The sequence below is a fragment of the Ursus arctos genome, unplaced genomic scaffold (genome assembly GCF_023065955.2).
Source record: "Ursus arctos isolate Adak ecotype North America unplaced genomic scaffold, UrsArc2.0 scaffold_6, whole genome shotgun sequence".
Lineage (NCBI taxonomy): Eukaryota > Metazoa > Chordata > Mammalia > Carnivora > Ursidae > Ursus > Ursus arctos.
The window spans coordinates 78,313,866-78,334,135 of record NW_026623078.1 but is presented as its reverse complement, the minus strand read 5'-3'; the positions used below and the strand labels follow the sequence as shown (position 1 = coordinate 78,334,135).

At 53.2% G+C, this 20,270-nt stretch overlaps 2 protein-coding genes across 2 annotated transcripts in view; one reads left to right on the top strand and one right to left on the bottom strand.

Annotated features, from left to right (window-relative positions):
- The window catches only part of TG (thyroglobulin), a 244,300-nt gene that overhangs the window by 690 nt on the left and 223,340 nt on the right, over window positions 1-20,270 (bottom strand). The window contains exons 45-48 of the mRNA XM_026495381.4: window positions 19,358-19,539; window positions 17,465-17,572; window positions 2,092-2,226; window positions 346-553 (exon numbers count right to left, since the gene is read on the bottom strand). Of these exons, the coding sequence (XP_026351166.3) occupies window positions 346-553; window positions 2,092-2,226; window positions 17,465-17,572; window positions 19,358-19,539 (633 nt within the window). The remainder of the gene's footprint in view (window positions 1-345; window positions 554-2,091; window positions 2,227-17,464; window positions 17,573-19,357; window positions 19,540-20,270) is intronic.
- The window catches only part of SLA (Src like adaptor), an 81,675-nt gene continuing 68,301 nt past the window's right edge, over window positions 6,897-20,270 (top strand). The window contains exon 1 of the mRNA XM_057307998.1: window positions 6,897-7,027. The gene's annotated coding sequence lies outside the window, so the exon portion shown is untranslated. The remainder of the gene's footprint in view (window positions 7,028-20,270) is intronic.

Sequence of the window (20,270 nt, the reverse complement as noted above, 5' to 3'; positions counted from 1 at the left end):
CATTTATTCTGTATTCCCAGTGCCCTTGTTATGATTCAGTTTCACTCCTTCATGCCTGCTCAGCCGGAAGTGCTCTTCCACGGTAAGAGACGATAATACCCACTTCTTCCCTGGTTAGAAATCCCACCCCCAGGCCCTGGCGTCCTGGCCCTGTGCCTGTCTCTCTGACTTCTCCCATCAGAACAGGAGGCCCCCCAGGCTGGGAGCTCCTCAGGGAGAAGGGCCGTGTAGATGGCACTCCATGACTCAGTGGCCCCATGCACTCAACCCAGGTCTGCCGCACAGCGAGCTCGGCGGGTGCTGGGGATGAACCGCCCGGCCGCCCTCTGCCTGGCCCCTGCCAGCTCCGGCTTCCCCACCTGCCGCCGCCGCCTTCAGAGACCGGATGTACTTGGACCAGAAGGAGCAGTCAGCGCTTTTGAGGCCCTGTCGATTGGGGAGCAGGACGCTGAGCTCCTTGTAGCTCTCCCCGCCGGCCCGCGGGACGAAGTCAGGCCACGGGGCTGCAAACTCAGGGGCTTTCCTGGAGAACTCATGCGGGTAGTTGGGGTTTCTGGGAAAATGACAAGGAAGAAACATCCATGAGGGAAATGCGGCTTTTCTTTTATCAACTGGGATTCCTTTCCACTTGCACTTGGTGTCCAAGGACCGAGTCCTGCATCTTTCAGTGTCAAAGCAGGGTTTGGACCTGCCCGATCCGATTTCCAGGGCTGTGCTTGACCTACCACATTACAAATGTGGAAAGGCCCATTTCTAGAATGCTCACAAGGTCCCCGTGTCCCCTTCTACCCTGGTGTCCTTCTATCTGGACACCACAGCCAGTCGCTGGAGTGGCTCCATTTGTCCAAGGCCAGGGCAGGAGGGTGGGCCCCAAGCCAGGCCAACGCGGCCCCCTGTAAGCCATCTTCCCTCTGAAGGGGCAGTCTTGCCCCGTCACACTCAGATGCCTCTCCACACCTGCCACCAGGCCTGTCTCGCAGCCCCATCTGACCTCCTGACATTCACCAAAAGAGGTGTGTTTCTCGTCCCTTCCACCCGAGGGTGACTTTGCTTGTACGCTCCTCTCCTGGGCGCCTTCTACGGGCTGGCAGCTTGTGTCTGAATATCCTATTGTTTTCAAGGCCCAGCTTCCATGCCACTTCCCCAGCGAAACGTTTTCTAAATCTGAGTTCAAAGAAATGTCTTTCCGGGGCGCCTGGGTGGCTCAGTAGCTAAGCGTCTGCCTTCGGCTCAGGGCGTGATCCTGGTGTTCTGGGATCGAGCCCCACATCAGGCTCCTCCACTGGAAGCCTGCTTCTTCCTCTCCCACTCCCCCTGCTTGTGTTCCCTCTCTCGCTGGCTGTCTCTATCTCTGTTGAATAAATAAAAACTCTAAAAAAGAAAAAAAAAAAAAGTCTTTCTGCTTATCTCCTCCAATGAACTAGACAAAGTTCTACTTTGCCCGCTTTGCATTGGGTTGGGTTTTAGGTTTCCGACTGTCAGTAGGTTATGGGTGAAACATGACTATTTTTTTTTTTTTTACCTTCTACCTTTCCAGGGGCCTGAGAACCAAGCTAAGTAACCAGCGAATGTAAAGGGGGAACCAAGCTTGGAAGTGGGGACAGTGATTACGCCACTTGGGCTAGAATAACGGTATGCAGGGGTCTAGGGTAGAGAAGGAAGGGTCTGGAACATGTTCACTGAATTAGATCACCTGGGACTGTGGTTCTCAGCTTGGGGTGACTGTGCCCCCCAGGGGACATCTGGCACCATCTGAGACAGTTTGGGGTGAGGTGCTACCAGCCTCTAGTGGGTGGAGACCAGAGAAGTTGCTAAACAGCCCGGGCCGCACAGGACGCCCTCAACCACAAGGACGTACCTGCCCCCACGTGAGCAGGGCTGGGGTTCAGAACCCGATCCAGAGCCATCCCACGTGGCTCAACAAGGAAGAGTGCGGCGGGAGCGTCCCTTCGCTGAGATGAATCTACACAGAGGTAGTTGTGGCTAGCAGAGGGGGGCTGAGACAGGGAGACGGGTGACGGCAACGCCTGGGGGGAGGACAGGGAGGGAGGCAAGCGAGATGGCAGCCGCGGACACACGTGGTCCACTCACCCCGATCGGATGAAGTTCGAAAAGAACTGCATGATCTTCAGGGACAGGCTTTTCTCCTCCAGAGTAAACTGCCCCTCGTAGGCGGGGTAGAAAGGAAGCCCAAAGGCAGACCGAACATCCGCCAGCAAATCCAGGCTGAGAAGACGCACGGAAATAAGAAGAAGCCAAAGTTAAAGGACTAATAAACTTCTGGAAAAGCCAAAGGAGCCAAAGACCAGTATTCCTCCCCAAATGGGGGACTTTCTTTCTTTAGGTTTAAGATTCTGGTTTAGGGCTTACTTTGTGTAGCTGAGATCTGGTGGGGCCTTTAATCCAATGGCCCCCCGGGGCAGATCCAGGACTCCTCTACTGGCTGAAGTACAGCTGGGCTCTTACCTCTCCCGAAACATGCCTGGAAAGAACTTTCCAAGAGAATGCTCTTTTGACCATATTCCGACCCTGATACTTGCAGTGTCCATAGGACATTTGTCTGTTCAAAAGAGCCTGTATTTTGAGCCCTTCTCTGTGTCAGCCCTTGTTCGTATGACTTACACTCTCCCATCTGTTCGAGGATGGCATTCATGCACAAAGCTGCCCCAGTGCCCGGCACACCCTTGCCGGTCAGCTGATAAACCCGAGGAGTGACCCGAATATCTAATAAACAGCAGGCAGGAAGGAATAAGGATTTAGAAGCCAGGTGAGGGGCTGGAGTGGACTGGGCTGGAGCTGGCACTGGGGAGACCAGCCCAGGGGTACCTGGGGCCGTGGGGGTGAATGCTGGGAGTATCAGAGTAGAAAAGCAGCAAGGGACTTCGTAGCTGTGTAGTAAAGAATTTGACTTGTCCCAAAGAGAAGTCTGGCCTTTGCCCCCTGTGGTCATAACTTTGTTTAGGGCAGAGGCTCACCACATTGGATTTTCCATAAATGTGGTCACACTCGACAGCCTTAGGGTGGGGGCTGGTCATGCCCCAGGTGACTTAGGGTGACACGGTATCAGCGGACTTGGAGATGGAGATTAACCATGGGCAATCAACCAACCAGTCCATCGCACCTACGTAACAGAGCTCTAACAAAGCCTCTGAAGGCCAAGTCTGGGTGAGCCTCCCTGGTTGGGGTTACCCCATGTCCACTGTCACACATCAGTGCCAACAGAGTAGCCCCTTCTGACTCCACAGGGAGGGGACTGTGGGGCTCTGCGCTTGGAACCCTCCTGGTCTCTACGCTGTGCCACTCTTCCTTCGTCTGGTCTGAATCCACACCCTTTCCCTGTTATCACCTTAATGACGAGTATAGCTGCTTTCAGGGAGGTCTGTCTCTCTAGAGAATTATCAAGCCTGAGGGTGGTTTGGAGAAGCCCCTGAATTTGCACTTGGTGTCAGAAGTGAGCAGGGTCTTGCGTGGAGACCTCCCTCTCCACCCTTGTAGTTGGCCCCAACTTATCGCAAGAGCCAACTCTAATTCTACAGACGACGGAAACTAAGTCCAGAGAGGCTTCCTGACTTACCCAGAGACATGCAGTGAGGTGAACAGCAGAGTGGGATCAGGAGTGTGGCTGGGGTAGGAGCTAATGGAAGACACCCGGTCCAGGGGCCCCATCCCAGGTCTTAGGCCTCCCCACTTCCAAGCTGGTGACCTCTGGCAAGTTATGTGGCCTCCCCAATTCCCTGCTTCATCATCTCTGGAGCAGGCACATAATTAAACACTGGCTTCATGGGGTTGTCGTGAAGATCAGAATAAGATGGTCAATGTAGCAGGTACTCAAAAGGTAAGGCGAGTGTTCTTTCTTGTCTATCCTTCTACTTGCCGTGTAATCGGCTGTCATCAGGCTAACAGCAGCGTCTCAGGCCAGGACTCTCCAGGGGTTCACGTCTGTGCCGGTATGACGGGCAGAGACAGCCACTGCACGCGTGTGCTGGGAAAGGGCTCAGGCTGGCTGGACCTCTGAGGGGCTCTGAGGCTGGACCTCCTCCTGGGACCGTAAGCATGAGCTCCGGGGGCACATATGACTGTTGACAGGTCATAGAGGGAACGGCCTGGGACCGAGTCACTCAGCTGAGTCAGCTTGGTCCCTTACTGCCCGTGTAACCCTGGGTGAGTCACATGACTTGGGTCTTAGTCCGCTCATTATGAAATGCGGGGCCGAACCAGCCATGGCCGGTGCAAGCTAGTGACAAGTGCTCTCCCAAGCCCCAGCTAGCATTATGACCATGGTTACTGTGTGTCAACACCGGGCTCCATGCTGGGGAAGGTGTCATAGAAGGGACGGGAGACAGCGTGAGATAAACAGGACCGACAGCTTGAGGTTAGTGGGGAATTTCAATCACAGACCGTGTTGTCCCCTTGCAACCAGTGTCAGGCATCCTGCACCCATTTAGGGAAGGTCTAAACTCACAAAGGGGAGCGGAAAGTAGCAGTGGCATCAAAACGTATACCTCCTGGCCCCCAAGGAGCGAAGTCCCTTGTCCGGTGCCTGGAGTATCTGAGGTCAAGCGCACACAAGAGTCCAGAGTCCGCGCTGGCCAAGGTGGCCTGCTGGGAGCCAGCTCCACTCAGTCCCTGTCTCCACTTGCCATTTCCTGAGCAGGCACGCTGTGCCACATACCGGGCTAGGCCTCAGACCACCAACACTCCGGACCCGCCACAGACAGAAATGGCATCATCCGTGTCCTTCCCAGGTGATGACCCCAGGCTCAGAAAGAGGCTGCCACAGGCCTCCGACCCGGGAGAGCCAGGATCCGGAGCTGAGTCCCCCAGACCCCAAATCCTGCTCTCTGTCTCCCTGTGGGCGGGGGCTGAGGATCGGTAAAAAGTACTAATGACCCGGCTTCTCAATGATGTTGTAAGACTCAGAGGGAAAAGGAACACAGAGCGAAAAAAGCCAGGAAGATAGAAGTTGTAAGGGCAATAGAAATCAGCCTTCATGCACCCCCTCTCTGTAGCTGAGCCCCCTTCACCCCGATATCTCCAGGGCCCTGAGAGTAGACACTCTTGGAGTACTGGAGAGTGTTTACACTGGAGGAAAGGAGGCTCAGAGAGCCCATTTTCTTGCCAAGACCCCACACTGGGAAGCGGCGATGCCGGACCCACGCGGGGTCTGTCATTCCAAGGCCGGCGGAGCCCCTGGCCTCCCCACACACCCTCGGGGGCTCCCCGCTCTGTGTGAGCTGCAGAGGAACCGGGGCAGCCTGGCCTCAAAAGGGGATGCCCTGGGCCCTCCGCTGCCCCACCAGGCCTGGCTCCTTCCCCTGCGGTGTGGACGACGGAAGCGGCCTGCTTCTCAGAGGCCCTTCAGGGAAAGTGGCCGGATGAGTTTTCCACCGCTGCCCGAAGAAATAACCACAAAATGGCTCAGATCAACACACATGTGCTATCTCACAGTTTCCGGAGTTTGCAGGTCCGGCACGGGTCTCGCTGCGCCAAAATCGAGGCGTCAGCAGGCCTTGTTCCTTCTGGAGGCTCTGACGGAGAAGCCGCTTCCTACACACGAGTGGTGACAGAATTCGGTTCCTTGAGGCGGAGGACCCAGGTTCCTGTTTTCTCCCTGGCTGTGAGCTGAAGGCCACTCCCGGCTCCGGGAGGCCACCGTCGATGGCTCCCTTCCTCGGCCCTCAAAGCCAGCACGCCGTGTCTCACACACTCCTCTCCCTCCCTCTGCTGCTTTGACGGACTCACGTCCTTACGTTGGGCCCACCTGGATAGCCCTGAATAATCCCCCATCTTGAGAGCCTTAACCACACCTGCCAAGTCCCCTTGCCACGTAAGGTACCACAGTCACAGGTGTTGGGGATTAGGGCCCCGGCATATCAAGGGGCCACTGTTCTGTCTACCACAGATGCCTTGTCCGCCGTTTCTTCCAAAGAAAGAAATGGTGTGGTGAACAGGGTCCAAACTCTAGCTCAATCACCTAGTATCTGTGAAGTCTCGGACAAGACGCACAACCTTGCTGGGCCTCAGTGTTCTCGTCTGTAACGCGGTGACACAATCACGCTTCCAAACAATGAGTGGGGGAGCTATAAAATATTTCAAATCTTTTGCTCAGTTTCTGGCTCATACACTCATTCCTTTTTCCTCTTTACCTGTGAGACACACCTGAAAACGGATGAAAGGGGGTCTTTATTCTGAGAGTCCCATTGTAGAGTTCCAGGGGGCCATGACTTACATGGGAAGCAGTGTGGCACTGAATGTCAACACTTTCTTGGGAGAGCCTTCGTAGCTCTTCTCACATTCTCAGAGGATCTGTGCCAACGGTGTGCTGTCTAATGACATCATTCTAGGCCACCGGGGTGGCTCAGGAGGTTAAGCATCTGACTCTCGATTTTAGCCCAGGTCATGATCTCGGAGTCATGAGATCGAGTCCCACACTGGGCTCCACACTGGGCAGGGAGTCTGCTTGAGATTCTCTCTCTCTCCCTCTGCTCCTACTCTTCCTCAAAGAAAAAAAAAAAAAAGAATAAAAAACTGCCTTTTGCCAATTTCTATGGTGTAAGTACTCCAGCCACAGAGAATTTTGCACTACCAAGGTGACGTCACGGAGCTTGAGGGTTGGGGAAAGATGGCTCTTGTGAATGGGTGCGGGCCACCTTCCTCCAGCTGTCACAGAGACCCCAGCAGGTCTGTCTGAGACCCCAGCACATCCTGGAGCACTGCTTTTGGGAAAAGACCTGGCCTTCCAGCCCATCCGATCTGTTTAATTTGAGAGGCTGTTGTGTATGAAGACTTCTGCTTTGTTTTTTCCTTAGCAGGGCTGATCTTTATCAGGATGCTAGAGTTATTTCGAGCAGTTTAAGGCAGACATCTGGAGGAAAGGCAGCCACTGGAAGCTGTGGAAGTGGGCATTTGGGATCAGAGGACCCTGGGCCCTGGCTGAGAGTCCCCGGACTCTCTGGAGAGAGAAGAGGGCATCCGGATTCCGTGTCAGCGGAGGGAGACGAGGAAGGACACTCCAGGGACGTACAAGGTAAAAGGAGAAAGTTGTTAGCTGATTGGCCATGGTGCTGGCAGGGTGGGGGCTGACAGTTCACGCTTCATCGATTTGGCTTGTTTTGTGCTGAGTGTGCTCACATATACCCGCCGTGGTCAAGCTGGTGTTACTTAGCTTTCAGTTGTCTTGCTGTCTTTGGTAAGAATACTCCGGTCAACCTTTCCCTCATCTGACTGTTACCTGTCCCAGGCTCAAGCCAGGTCTGGATCTCCTCATTGTCACTTGTGGGTGCGGGGACGAAAGGAGCTCCCTGCCTGAGCTGCCTGAGCCGGGCTCCAGCCCCACTTCCACCGCCGACTCTCTGAGCCTTGGTTTTCCTGTCTGTACACTGGGTCTGGTCATCTCTGTTCAGCCTTCCATAGAGTATCCCTGGATGCTTCTAGACTGTAGTGGATGGAAATCCCTCTGAAAATGACAAATTGCCATCCAAGGAAGAGCTGTGGTTGCTGATGTTGGCAATGCGACGTTGAGCCAGAGTATGGGAGGAACTAACCAACCACACGTCCCAGGGATGGCTCTGTGTGTGTGTGTGTGTGTGTGTGTGCATGTGTGTGTGTGTGTGAGGTTGGGGGCACAATACCAGACGTCAGAACAAGACCTTACTCGGGCCCATTAGCCCCCTGCCTGCTGCGAGTGGTGCTCTGAATAGGGGCTGGGGAGAAAAGAGGCCTAAGTCAGCCATCTGGCACAGCTCATGGTCTCACAGGAAACGCAGGGAAGCTGACATTTTTAAAAGATGTTGTGAGATGGAGAATAGATCGATATCAAATGCTGAGATTATTTACAAGGCCTCACAAGAAGAGGGAGAGAAGCGATGGCGCTTGTCTCCGGCAAGGGCATTGAGAGGAGCTGGTGGAAAGTCAGAGAGAGGAAATCCTCTCCAGGTCAACTTGTGCCCTGAAAGACAAGTAGGGGCTTAGTAAGGGGACTAGGCGGGGAAGGGCCTTGTGAGCGGGCATGCGGCTGCAACAGGTGGCAGACTCCCCGAATCTCTGGGTGGTCCCCTCTATCATACTGAGAAGTACATGGCGCCCAAAAGAGAAACTGGGCTTTTTCCTGGCCTAGGTAAACCGAAAGTCTGGGAACGACTACCCTGCCCGCTGCTCACTAAGGTCCTTCAGGCTCTGGTTCTGTGAAAGGTGTGAGAACAGAGGCCAGGGGAATTGAAGGCCGCACCTTCAAGGAAATGGGGGGACATGACCGGCTTCTAAGCAAGCAGGGTGCAAGCTGTGTTTCTTCTAGAATCTTTCCTGGTGCGGTGTGGGGAGAAAGGCTTGAATTGAGAAACCACGGGGATGCTGCGTTTGTCCAGGAGAGAGACAGAAGGCTGGTTCTGCTTGCATCACCCTCCCCAACCTTCCCATCGGGCCACTGTCACATCTTAAATCCCCGCCGGTGCGCACTGCGGGAGGCCAGGCCTGCACTCTGGCCAGCCTCATACCACCTCTCAGAGATTAGTCACGCCCCAAGCTCCGGACTTCAGCTTGGCTGCCCACACATCCTTCAGGGCCCTTTGGGGCTGATTAGGGAGCACAACGACCTAGGCAGTGTCCCCAGAGGGAATGACCTCAGCAGGGCTCCCCTCCAGGTGAGGAGAGTGAGTGGGGAGGTCGTTCTTACACTATGGGTTGAAGAGGCTTGTGCAGTGGAGAAGCTCCCTGCTCTAGCCCATCTGATCGACTGACTTGAGAGCCTGTTGTTCCAGAGATTTCTATCCCTGTTGTTCTGTCTGCAGGAGGAAGTTTGGTTGACCTCATCCCCATAAAATATACTCCCTTTCTTATCTCTAGCTGGTATCTCTGAATAACTTCCTCCAACGGAAATTCGGGAACAAGGAGGAATGGAAATCCTTCTGCTTCCCAGGCTTTTTGGGGGGGAGGGGGGCGGTGAGGCAGTGTTAACTCACTTAGAAATAGAAGCCTGTGAGTGGGCTTCTCTTTGGGCAAATCTCATATGCAAAAGTCAGATTCTGCCTAGGAATTATCAGGAGGCAATTACACGCTTTACAAATGGCTTTTGTTTTGCAAAGAGATTCACTGCAATCCTTTCAAAACTCAGCTCCCCAATTTACTTCCAATGATACAACCCCACCCTCAGCCCCAAATGAAATACCTGCATATTTTCACAGTCTCAAAAGCCCAGCAAAGCTGGGTGACACACTGGTTTGTGGGATGGGCGAAGCTTTTGGCGGACCTGGTGCATTAACCTGGACATTTTATTTGCTTTAATTTTTTTAAAATAAACTCTACACCCAACACGGGGCTCACACAACCCCGAGATCAAGAGTCCCATGCTTTACTGACTGAGCCAGGCAGGCGCCCCATAACCTGGACATTTGATTCCCCACAGAACGCATAACAACCACTGCTCAGAAAAAGCTGAATTTTCCTGGCCGGGTGCGCCCATTCCCAACAGGAAGCGACGTGTTTACCAAGAGCCAACTGTGTTTGTCTCAAACCTGTTGATGTCAGCTGTATTTGTCACTGTAATTATAGAACTTAATTAAATTAATTAAATATCACGTGGATAGCCCACTTGCAAGAAACTAAAGCTGGGAATCATAGGCCATGCATTTTGTTCATGGTTTTGCAAGAATTTCAAAGGGAGCACTTTCCGACTCGAGCCTCTGACCCTGCAGTGACAGACTCACAGAGGAAGGCACGTTTCTGCACCCACAGAGACGAGAACAAGCTGAAGGTAAATAGACCTACCTTATTCATTTCTCACGAGTTCCCATCTCAACTGACTCTTCTGAGGGACCAACTGATCATCACACTGGATAACAGGATTTCTATTCTACATCCCGTTAAAAAACCCACCTGGCTTTCAGCGAGCTGGGTTTTGAGTGGGGAAAGAAAAGACCCAGGTGCATTCTCTATCACGTCTTCTTAAAAATCCCCAATGCTTTTCCATCACACTCAAAAAGTACTATCTCTTTGCCTGCCACAGCCTGCAAACTCCTATGTGAACTACAGGACCTTATTTTTCCCCCACATCTCCAATCACCCTCCCCCTCTTCAACAGACTCCAGATCCCTGGCCTCCTTCTTCACCCTCAAACATGTCAAGGCTTTTCCCTTTCTCCTTCATAGGGCAGTCTTCTGAACTTCCTCTGAACTTCTGTTCTTTGCACCCTATCCCCAGATGTTTGCCAATTCCACCCCCTAACGTAATGTTAATCCCAAGAAGACAGCCTCTCTCTGTCCAGCGCTAGGATCTGGGGCATAGAAGGCAGCAGGTAAATACTTCCTGAATCCACGTTGGAAAGGACGCAAGGCACATGCCCTTGGGTATTACCGGGTTAGAGCGGTCAGTTTTAGAAAACGATTCACCGCCATCTTTACTGGTAAATAATCTTGTTAATCACACAGGATGGAGCCAGGCCGATGGACCCAACTCAAGAATCCAACCGCTTAATATTTTCTTTGGTTTGCTAATTCCAACAAACTCCACGAGACAGTCAACTAAAAAGATAATATTTTGAATCTGGAATGTTAAAGGCCCCTGGAATGCACCCACACGTCTAGAATGCAAACGTAGTGGTGCACAAAATGTCTTGAGCCTAGAATTTATGGCTTTGTTTTCTGGGGTTGGGACAACTTATAAAGGAAGAACATTACTGCCTCTGAAGTCATTTGGAATTTTTTTTTCTTCTCAGAGCCTTATTTTTCCAGAAGCAAAAGTCACCTTAATAGTGAACATCTAGAATATGCCAGGTTTTTAACTTACATTGACTTGAATCTTCATACGATGACGTAGATGTAGCTATACCCATTTTATAGGTGGGTAAACTGAGAAAAATCTTGCTCAAATGCAGGCAGTTAATGAATGGAGGAGATGGAATTAAAACCCCAGTTGATTTAACTTCAAAGGGTGATCTCTTCCATTATATTGAGCGGCTTCTCCCCAAATCAAAGAAGGATGTGGTATCCCAAGAGCCCTAGAAGGATGTGGTATCCCAAGAGCCCTACACCACCCCCATTCAAAGGGAGGTCAAGACCCATCTCTCTGAACTGTCTTCTGCCCTGTTGAAATGTGGGACTGAAATCTCAGGACTCTGGGACCAAGGACTTTGAAGTAAGGCCCTGACAGCAGCACACGGTTCAAGCCCAACAGCCCCCACACAGCCCCACAGTGAATTTCCATGAAACTCTGAACTGGCACCAGGAAGCTGACGATGAAGGGCCCCCACATGCCCTCTGAAGTGGCCACAGCTCCTCTTTCAGTGGCTGGTACCCAGATACCACCTCCTTTGTGGCTGTCTTCTTGGGCCCTGTTCCTCCGCATTGTGGATTCTTCCAGCAAACCCATGAAGCAGGGTTGGAGGTCACCTCATGAGCGTCAGCTTTACGCAGGGCAGTTAGCTGGGCAGTCTGCATGCACTGCCTTATTTAATGCTGACACGCTCCTAAAGTTGTGTTATTCTCAGCTCCATCACACAAATGAGGAAGCGGAAGCTTCCAGAGGTTGTCACCTGCCCAGAGGCACGCATAAGTGGTGCACCTAGGTAGAGGCGTCTAAGGACAGGCAAGGTCAGAGGGTAAATCAGTGTCCCCTCCCACACTTGCTGGGACCTGACTCCCAGGACAGGGCTGGCCACAGGGGCTGGGAGTCCTTTGACCATGGGCTGCAGAGAACGGAGAGAGGGCTCCTCCTGAGAAGCCACTGGGACCAGTGTGTCTTTCAGAAGGGGCTGGTTCAAGAGAAGGACATCAACTGAGAATCCACAGGATGGCAAAGCAGGTGGCTGGCATGGAGGGAGGAATCCTAGCTGCGTTCGGCTGGGAAGCCATCCTGGAGAGTCCCCTTGGCCTTCAACTTGGGAGGCGATAGCAGGCCACGGCCCTGCCGGTGTGAACACGGGAGAGAGGCTCGTCAGCCTTCCAGGCCAGCTCGGTAACAGAAGCACCGGCCACGCTCCATTCCCGTGGTGCGTTCGTGGTCTGTCTGAATGGGCTCCCGTGGGGCCAGGGGCAGTGTCTGTGGGCGGAAGGGTCCTGCACTGATCAAGGACGAGCCTGGGAAAGGGGCTGCCTCTTCCCTTCAGGTGCTGTCAGTTATAACCCCCGTTTCAGTGGAGTCCACCAGTGGTTCTCGACAGGGCGATTTTGGCCCCCGGGGGGACACCGGCCATGTCTGGAGACATTTTTGTTGTTCCAACAATGGAGGTGCATTTGGTATTGAGTGACGGAGGCCAGGGGTGCTGCTAACACCAGACACGACGCACAGGACGGCCTGTCACAGCGAACAATTAGCCGGCCTAAAATGTCAGTAGTGCCAGGTTGAGAAGGCCTGGGTTATAGTCATCAGCGAAAATCCCTCTTCCTGAAACAGAGGGCTGCAGAGAGTAAGCATGGAGGAAACCGGCCCCCAATCTCCCCAGTGAGCAGAGCGGAGCAAAAGAAAGCTGCTAAGTTTTACCCTCACGTTAGTGGCCTTAGAAACCAAAGATGCCAGGTATTCCAGGCTCACATACATACAACCACATACACACACACACACACACACACACACACACATCCCAGATGTAGGCACTGTTCCCCTAAATCCTTCTAGCCACACTGTGGGACAGGAACTGGGACTTTCCCTGTGTATAGGTGAAGATGCATTGAGGCTCAGAGGCTCAGAGAGGTTAAGCAACTTGCCCAAGGTCACACAGCTAGTCAGTGGACTTAGCCATGGCAGACAGTCAAGAGGCTTTGGGTCGAAGGGTACAATTGAAAAAAAAAAAAAAAAAACTGGACCAAGAGCAAGCGACAGGGTTTGGGTCTAGACTGCCAGTGACTGGCTCTTTACCTCTGGCTTAAATGAAAGAGTCAGATGAAATCGAATCCCATAGTCTGTGATTCTTTGAATCTAACTCTTAAAATGGAACCTTCTTCTCCGACTGTAGGTTTTAGTTTCTTTGTTTCCTCCCCCAGCCACTACGCCTATTCCTTCCTCACAGAGGCTGGCCCTCAAGTTCAGGGATGAAATCTCACGTATAATCCAGGAGCAGTTTCAGAACCACGCTATGCTGCGATCAATTAACAGGAGGCTTAAGAAAGTGGTAACGTATTGTGTTTTGTGCACTCGCTCTGCCAGGGACGCTAATATATGCTCACAGAAATGGAGGTATGGGCCAGATGGCTGAAACCGTACGGCAGGCACATATATTTTAAGTCCGTAGGTTTGAGCCAGAAATAAATGAGAGGTGTGACAGCTCCCGGGCAGAGTGAGAGAGATGTCTTTTCAGGCGGAAAGGAGACACTTGCCAGCGATTAAATGGGCTAGTTTCCGTGATCATTCATTGATTTCAGCATCTACTATGTGGACGGCACCATCCCATGACCGTGGTCGGGGGAGAGGACATAGACACAGAGGGTCGTCAAGAACGCTCTCCGAGGGTCCAGAGGACTAGGACGACCTCCTCGCTTACTGTTTGCCAGACCTCACTCCACGTGCAAGTCCATTATCAGGATGACGCTCTGAAGCAAGGCCCGTTAGCATGGTGGGTGAAGAAATGGAGTCGCTGGGGAGGTTAAGTGACTTGTGGTGGGTTTCTAACCAAGTCACTTGGCCCAGAGAGCCTGCTGTCACCAGGATACTTTCTGCCTCCATACACCTAGCAACAGCTCTGCCAGAGAAATGTATGCGTGCCTCTGAGTGTCTCTGTCTTTCCAAATGGTAGAAGTGACAGGGGAATGTCACTTACGGGTGATTGAGCTCTCTAACCTGCATAAACTCAACACTTTACTCGGAGCTCAGGCTCCAAGGTATAGAGAATGCTGCTCTCCTCCTGCCCGGGGCCAGGGCACCACAGAGCCCAGTGAGGAATCCGTGCTCCTGACCTCTCCCCCGTTCCTGTTCCTATTGGGCAGATGACAAAACTGCCTCCAAGGAGCCTATAAACCAGAATAGAAGGATTCATTCCTCACCTGTCAAATGAGGTGGTTGGATCGGCTTCAATATGACTTCCGAGCACCTACTACCCTGTGCCAGGAGCGTCCCCAGGCCCTGAGGCACGGTGATTGTGAGGACCCAGGAGGCACTTTTGTGAGGGTCTGGCTCATGAGCGTGGCTTCCGTGCAGGGCAGGGGCAGGGGGGGGTCCCTGGATCAGCACAGTGGAGGGTCTGGCTCATGAGCGTGGCTTCCGTGCAGGGCGGGGGTTGCCCCTGGATCAGCACAGTGGAGGGTCTGGCTCATGAGCATGGCTTCCGTGCAGGGCAGGGGGGGTGTCCCGGATCAGCACAGTGGAGCCCTGTCTGGGGAGCCCCTGAGGGCTCTGAGGATGCTCTTCAGCAGCACAGAAACCCAAACCAGCCATGAGAGAATGAGGATGTGGTTCGGAGGCTGTTGGAGGAGCCCACCTCTGTGGACCACCTCATTTCTAGGTCTGAAACAGACACCCCCCCCCCCGGGCCCTCGCCACTCAGGAGTCTCACCAGCGAGGCTGTTACTTTAGAGAGAAGGGCGATGCTATGGGTTGAAGTGTGTCCCCTTAAAAACAATATGCTGGAGCCCTAACCTTGGGACGTCAGAATATGGCCTTCTTTAAAACTGGGCTCTTTGCAGAGATAACTAAGTCAAAACGAGGACATAGGGTGGGCCTCAATCCAATATGACTGGTGTTGTGATAAAAAGGGGGACATTTGGACCCAGACACAGAGTGGGAAGACGGCCAACTATAAGCCAAGAAATGCCTCAGGCTACCAGAAGCTAGGAGAATGGTCTGGAATAGATCCTTCCCTGGAGCCTCCAGAGGGAGCATGACCCTGATGACGCCTTGATTTTAGACTTCCGGTCCCCAGGACTGTGAGACCATCCATTCCCGTTGTTATAAACCACCTGCGTGGGGGATGTCATGAAGGGAGCCCCAGGAAACTAATACAGGTGGGGATAGAAGCATTATCGATTCTGGCTGGAATTGCAAGGATCCTCCCGTCGTGCTTTGCTTTGATCGTTCTCGTCCTTGGGAGCAGGTGCCTCTCTGGGTCTGCGCTGCCCATTTCAGAGCCCAGTGGCGTTTTAAGGCTTTGATGGATTTGCTGCAAGAGCATCAGACCTTCTGTTGTATTCTGTGCCTTAACAGGGAGGGAGGCAGAGAACCAGACTCCTGTACTGGGCGTGAACCCCAGGAGCCCCGGCATTTGGGAGACATGGCCGAAGCTTGTTCTACAAACCGCTTCCCACGCCGGGCCTCCCGGCCGTGAGTGTCCACTGGGTGACGAAGGCGCCTCTCATCCCCACCCAAACCATCGCTCTCTTCGTCATCCCTTCTCTCCAAATGCCTTCTTACCAGAACCTTCACCTGCCATTTATTTTCCTTCCTACAACATGGGGGCCGTTGCTTGAATCTAGGAAGTGGATCGGGGTGGAATTATAAAGTTTAAAGCAGAGAGACAGAAAGACTGCGCGGTATAGTGGCAAGAGAGTTCAGGGGGTTCAGGGAAGGTATGAGTAAGTCACTGCTCTCCAACGAACTGCTGCTCGTCCTTGGGGGAAATCACATAGAACTCCTTGAACCTCAGACTCTTCATCTGTAAAATAGCAATGACCATGTCAACCCTGCCAACCTCACACCCTCGCTAGGATTCTGGATGTTTTTGTGAAGTGTGATATACACTGACTACTCTTATCGGGGGAAGAAGGTAAACAGTGGGTGCTTAGGGAAACTAGAATGTCTTCAGGACTGTATTAGTTCCCTAGGTCTGCCGAACAAACTTGCACAAATGCTGTGGCTTAAAACAACAGATATTTACTGGCTCACAGTTCTGGGGGGCGTCACAAAGCCAAAATCAAGGTGTCCACAGAGCCATGCTTCCTTCGGAGGCCCTAGGGGAGAAGGCAGTTCTTGCTCCTGCAGCTTCTGTGGATTCTCGCCTGGAATCTGGTGGAACTGGGCAAATTCTTGGCTGGTGTTTCTCAGCCCATGGGTGCACCACTCCCAATTTCTGCCTCCCTGGTCACACTGCCTCCCCCTCTTCTACGTCCCTTCTCTAGCCTCTGTCTTGTAGAAACACTTGTGACCGCATTTAGGGCCCAGCAGGATAATGTAGGATAATTTTCTCAGGTCAAGGTCTTTAACTTAATCACATCTGCAAAGGCCCCTTTTCCTTATAAATTTGGGACCTGGGATCTCTCGGTGGCCATATTCAGCCCAATGTAGGGACGTTGCCAATTATAATGGGAAGTTAGGTGTGTTGGTAAGAGTTCCCTTGATGTCATTGCAAAGTGACGGAGGTGGAAGCCCTGTGGTGGCCACGTAATTTCTGTGCCAGATATTATTAATGCCAAGCCTGCAAGGGGAAACCATTAGATGAGGATACTGAGGGTCAGAGAGGCAAAGGAACCTGCCCAGCTCTGCACAGCTGGCAGGTGGTGGGGCTGGATCTCTAGCTCTAAAGTTGATGTTCTTATGCCCCATCTCCCTGACCCCTGACCTTCTGTTATCTGAGAATGCTTAATCCGGAGGGCTGACCATCAGGGCGGCACATCATCTTCTGCCCTTGGTGGGGCATGAGCTCTTCCCCAAGAAGCTCCAAGGAGAAGTGGCTCATCGGGTGTGATTTATGGCAATCACACCAGACTATGTGCGAAGTTGCTGGCCCAGCTGGGACGAGGCCTGGGGTTTTCTGACACAGGTGAATGGCTCAGGACGGCAAGGTCATGACGAAGTAGGACAGGTGACCCCACAGTCCTCCTCCAACGCCCTGGGCATCCCTACGCCCGTTACCCTCCTGGCACTGCTCTCCAACTGGCAGACGTCAGATGTGCCCCTGCTACCCAGCCTCTCTGCTCCCATTGTTCTTTATTTCTTAATCTTGTCCTTGGCTTCTGGAACATGCAGGGCTACACTCTTGGTTGACCCTTTGCTTATCCTGGGCTTTCTTTCACTTGCTTATTATTTCTCGTTTCCATATTGATTGTGTATTTGCACCTGAGACTTTTACTGTAAAGTATATTGAACGTATTTTGGAAGTAGGGATGGCATAGAGATAAGAGGTAAACCAAACTTTCCTTTTGTTGCAAAAAAACCAAAACAAAACCAAAACAAAACAGCCTTGTAGACTTCAGAAAGCCATTTTCTTAAGTGAAGCTAAGTACTCGCGGAGGCGTAAATATGTAGGATTAATAAAGAAGCCCCTCCCCCAAGCCAGGTCAACCCATTAAGAGCTAACATTGGAATTCCAAAGTGCCTCGTCTACCTGCTCTTTTGCCCGCCCTTCCAACAATACCGTGAGAGAAAGTGGCGATTACTATTACACCCATTTTTCAGACACGAAATGACAAGTCCGATGTCACTGAGCCAGGACTTGAACCTCAGTCCTGCCCTCTGCCCTCTGCTTCCGTGAGGGTCACAGAATCAACCCGGAGCCCTGCCACACTCCCTTCACTTGCCAACACCCGCTGTGGCCACACGGTCACCTTACCTGCTGTGGCCATAGCTTTCGGGAGCGTGGTACATGAAGACGTTTCCTCGGGCCCTCCTCGCCCAGTGGCTGGCCATGTCGATTACAGGACAGGTGATAAAGTAGTCCCTGGTCAAATGAGGACAGAGGAGGGGCTTCAGTTATGCTCCATTCTACAGACAGCTGTGCTGGGGAAATGCTTCTCCCGGGCCAGGGTCCCCCGGACCACCAGACACCCCCGCAGAGGCCTGCGGAGAACACACACTGTCCTCGAGCTGCCTAGTGGGCCTCTCGCCACAGCTGGCTTCACTGCTGACACAGGGTCCAGTCTGGTGTATGGCTGGCAAGGTCACATAAGGTCATGCAAGGTCACGCAAGGAACCCGTGGAGCAGGCATCTTCCCAAAACATCAATTTTAAAGACCCGGGAGCAAAACACTCCATGCTAAAATAAATACAATATGCTATGGAGCAGAACACAAAATGTGCATTTTGAAAGAAGGCAGAAGTTAGAATGCATATGATACCTTTAGACCAGTGGCTCTCAGCTGGGGACACCCTCACCCCCAGGGGACACTGGACAATGTTTGGGGGACATTTCTGGTCATCACAGCTGGAGATGGAAAGGTTCTTACTGGCATCTAGGGGGCAGGGGCCGGGAATGCTTCTGAACATCCTACGATGGTCCATCCTGGGATGGACCCCTCGGCAAGGAATTATCCACCCGAAACATGATAGCGAGGAGGTCGAGAACCCTGTTCTAGATTCCCAAAGCTTCACATTCGCTCCCCCTCTGGGGTGATGGGAACATGTTTCAGATGCTCCAGCTTGCAGCGGTGGGGTGGGCATGGGCTGGTGCCCAAGCTGTGGGCTGTAAGAGGCGCCCGGCCCAGTCAGAGGCACACAGCTCTCGGGCGGCCTGGAGCCCACCAGCTTCTGAATCCCAGTCAGCAGTCCCTGCCTCTCCTCGACCCTCCCTCTCCTCACCTGAGAAATGGGGCCCATGCCAGCAGGATTTTGTAACAACTGAGGCTGGTAAGAGCCATGAGAGTCTCTCAGTGCAGAGAGGGTCTGTCTGCCCCTGCTTTCTGGCTGTTGAGATGAACTCCTTTGCTGAGTCTGGAGGGCAGCTGGAGTGTTTTTGGAAAGGCTCTATAGCGGGGTGGGGCCAGCCACCGGGGTCTGGAAGGGCACATAAGGCAGCCATGGTCCAGCTCATGAAGAAGAGGGACGTGAGCAGGACCGGGCTGGAATCAGACCTATGGGTAAGAGTCATACCCAGCAGCCTGGTGGAAGGGTGCTGCCAAGGAGAGGCAGGGAGGCCACTGCCTCAGCCTCGCCGGGAGGCAATGAGGGCCTGAGCTAAGGGGGAGCTGGAGTCCTCCTCCTCAGTGAAGCCTTCCTTGGTTACCTGCCCTCCCTCACACTTCAGTGCCTGCCCCCCAGGGCACAGATGTCTTCAAAGCCAGTTAAAGGCAACATTGGGGCAAGAATGTAGGTTTCTGAACTTTCGGCCTGAGCTCTTTCAATAACCCAGACCTGAGCCAGTCGTGACAGGGCGATGAGCATCTCAGGGCCCAGAACTTGGACATCTGTGAGCTCTTAGAGTCCAGTCTGGGGCCAGGCCTCTAGGAACAGCTGTTGGCTGCATGGTTGAACACAGCTTTCCAGTAGAGGGAAAATTAAAGCCTTTCTGGTCCCCAAGGTCCCAGGGGGACGGACCGAGTTTTATTCTGAGCTAGTGACTCTGTGATTGGAAACCACAGACTCCTGGGTGGGGAGACCACACCGGGCAGGGGGCCTCAACACTCTTCAAGCCGTCCCTTCCCAGCACACTGCAGGACCCATCTGTGACTGAGCCGCACCCTGGCCAGCACCCGTGGGACAGCAGGAGCCCACGCCCTCTCCCGCTCACCGGGTGGCGTTCTCCAGGGCCCGGGAGAAGGAGGCGTAGTCATCGGTGGAATGTTCCAGGGAGTAGTACCAAGTAGCAGCCGCCCGGACACCGGCGTCTGCGTCCTCACCGCCCAGCGAATTCTGCAGCGCCTGGTAAAAGGCTGTCTTGCTACTGGTCCGGCCTTGACTTTCCTCAAATTGCTTTAAAAAAAGACATGGAAATGCCCGGTCAGTTTCTGAAAGGCTGGAGTCAGTCTCCCTCAAACCCTTGCTCTAGAAGTTTCTCCCGGGGAAGTGGTGGGACACGGTGGGACACGCAGGGGCACTGGAACCAGGCTGCCCAGGTTCGAATCCCAGCTCGACTTGTCCTTGCTGTGGGACCTTCAACGGGTCTTCTCCACGTCTCCCTCTCCCTGCCTGAAAACAGATACAACGCCCTCCACGTCGGGTCACAGTGAGGACCAAAAGGGTTAACGCGTGAAGTACTTCAAGTGGCCTGGTACTCAGTAAGCGCTCAATAAATGCGAGCCATTATGGCAAGCTGGTACAGGTCAGCCTGTGCTTGACCCCTTTGCTCCCTCAGCCGGCCTGTCATCTGGTTCCGTCCGGAGAGCTAACTCCAGTTTCTTCCCGAGACTCGAGTCATCAACAGACGAATGTTTCCTGCACACGTTTGCACTGACCAACATCCTCCTCGACCGAAGCCAGCTCGTGCCGGACCTAGGCGACAGCCGGGGGCAGGCTGACGAAGCTCCCTGCTCTCACGGGCCTCACGCTCTGCTGGGCGGAGGTGGGAAGGAGGCAAATAATTGTACAGTTTACCAGGGCACCCGTGCTACGAAGAGAAACAGAGCAGGCTGACAGGGGTAGAGCGGGGGCTAGGTTTTACAGAGTGGTCAGGGAAGGCTCTCAACTCTCTGGGGATGCGTGTC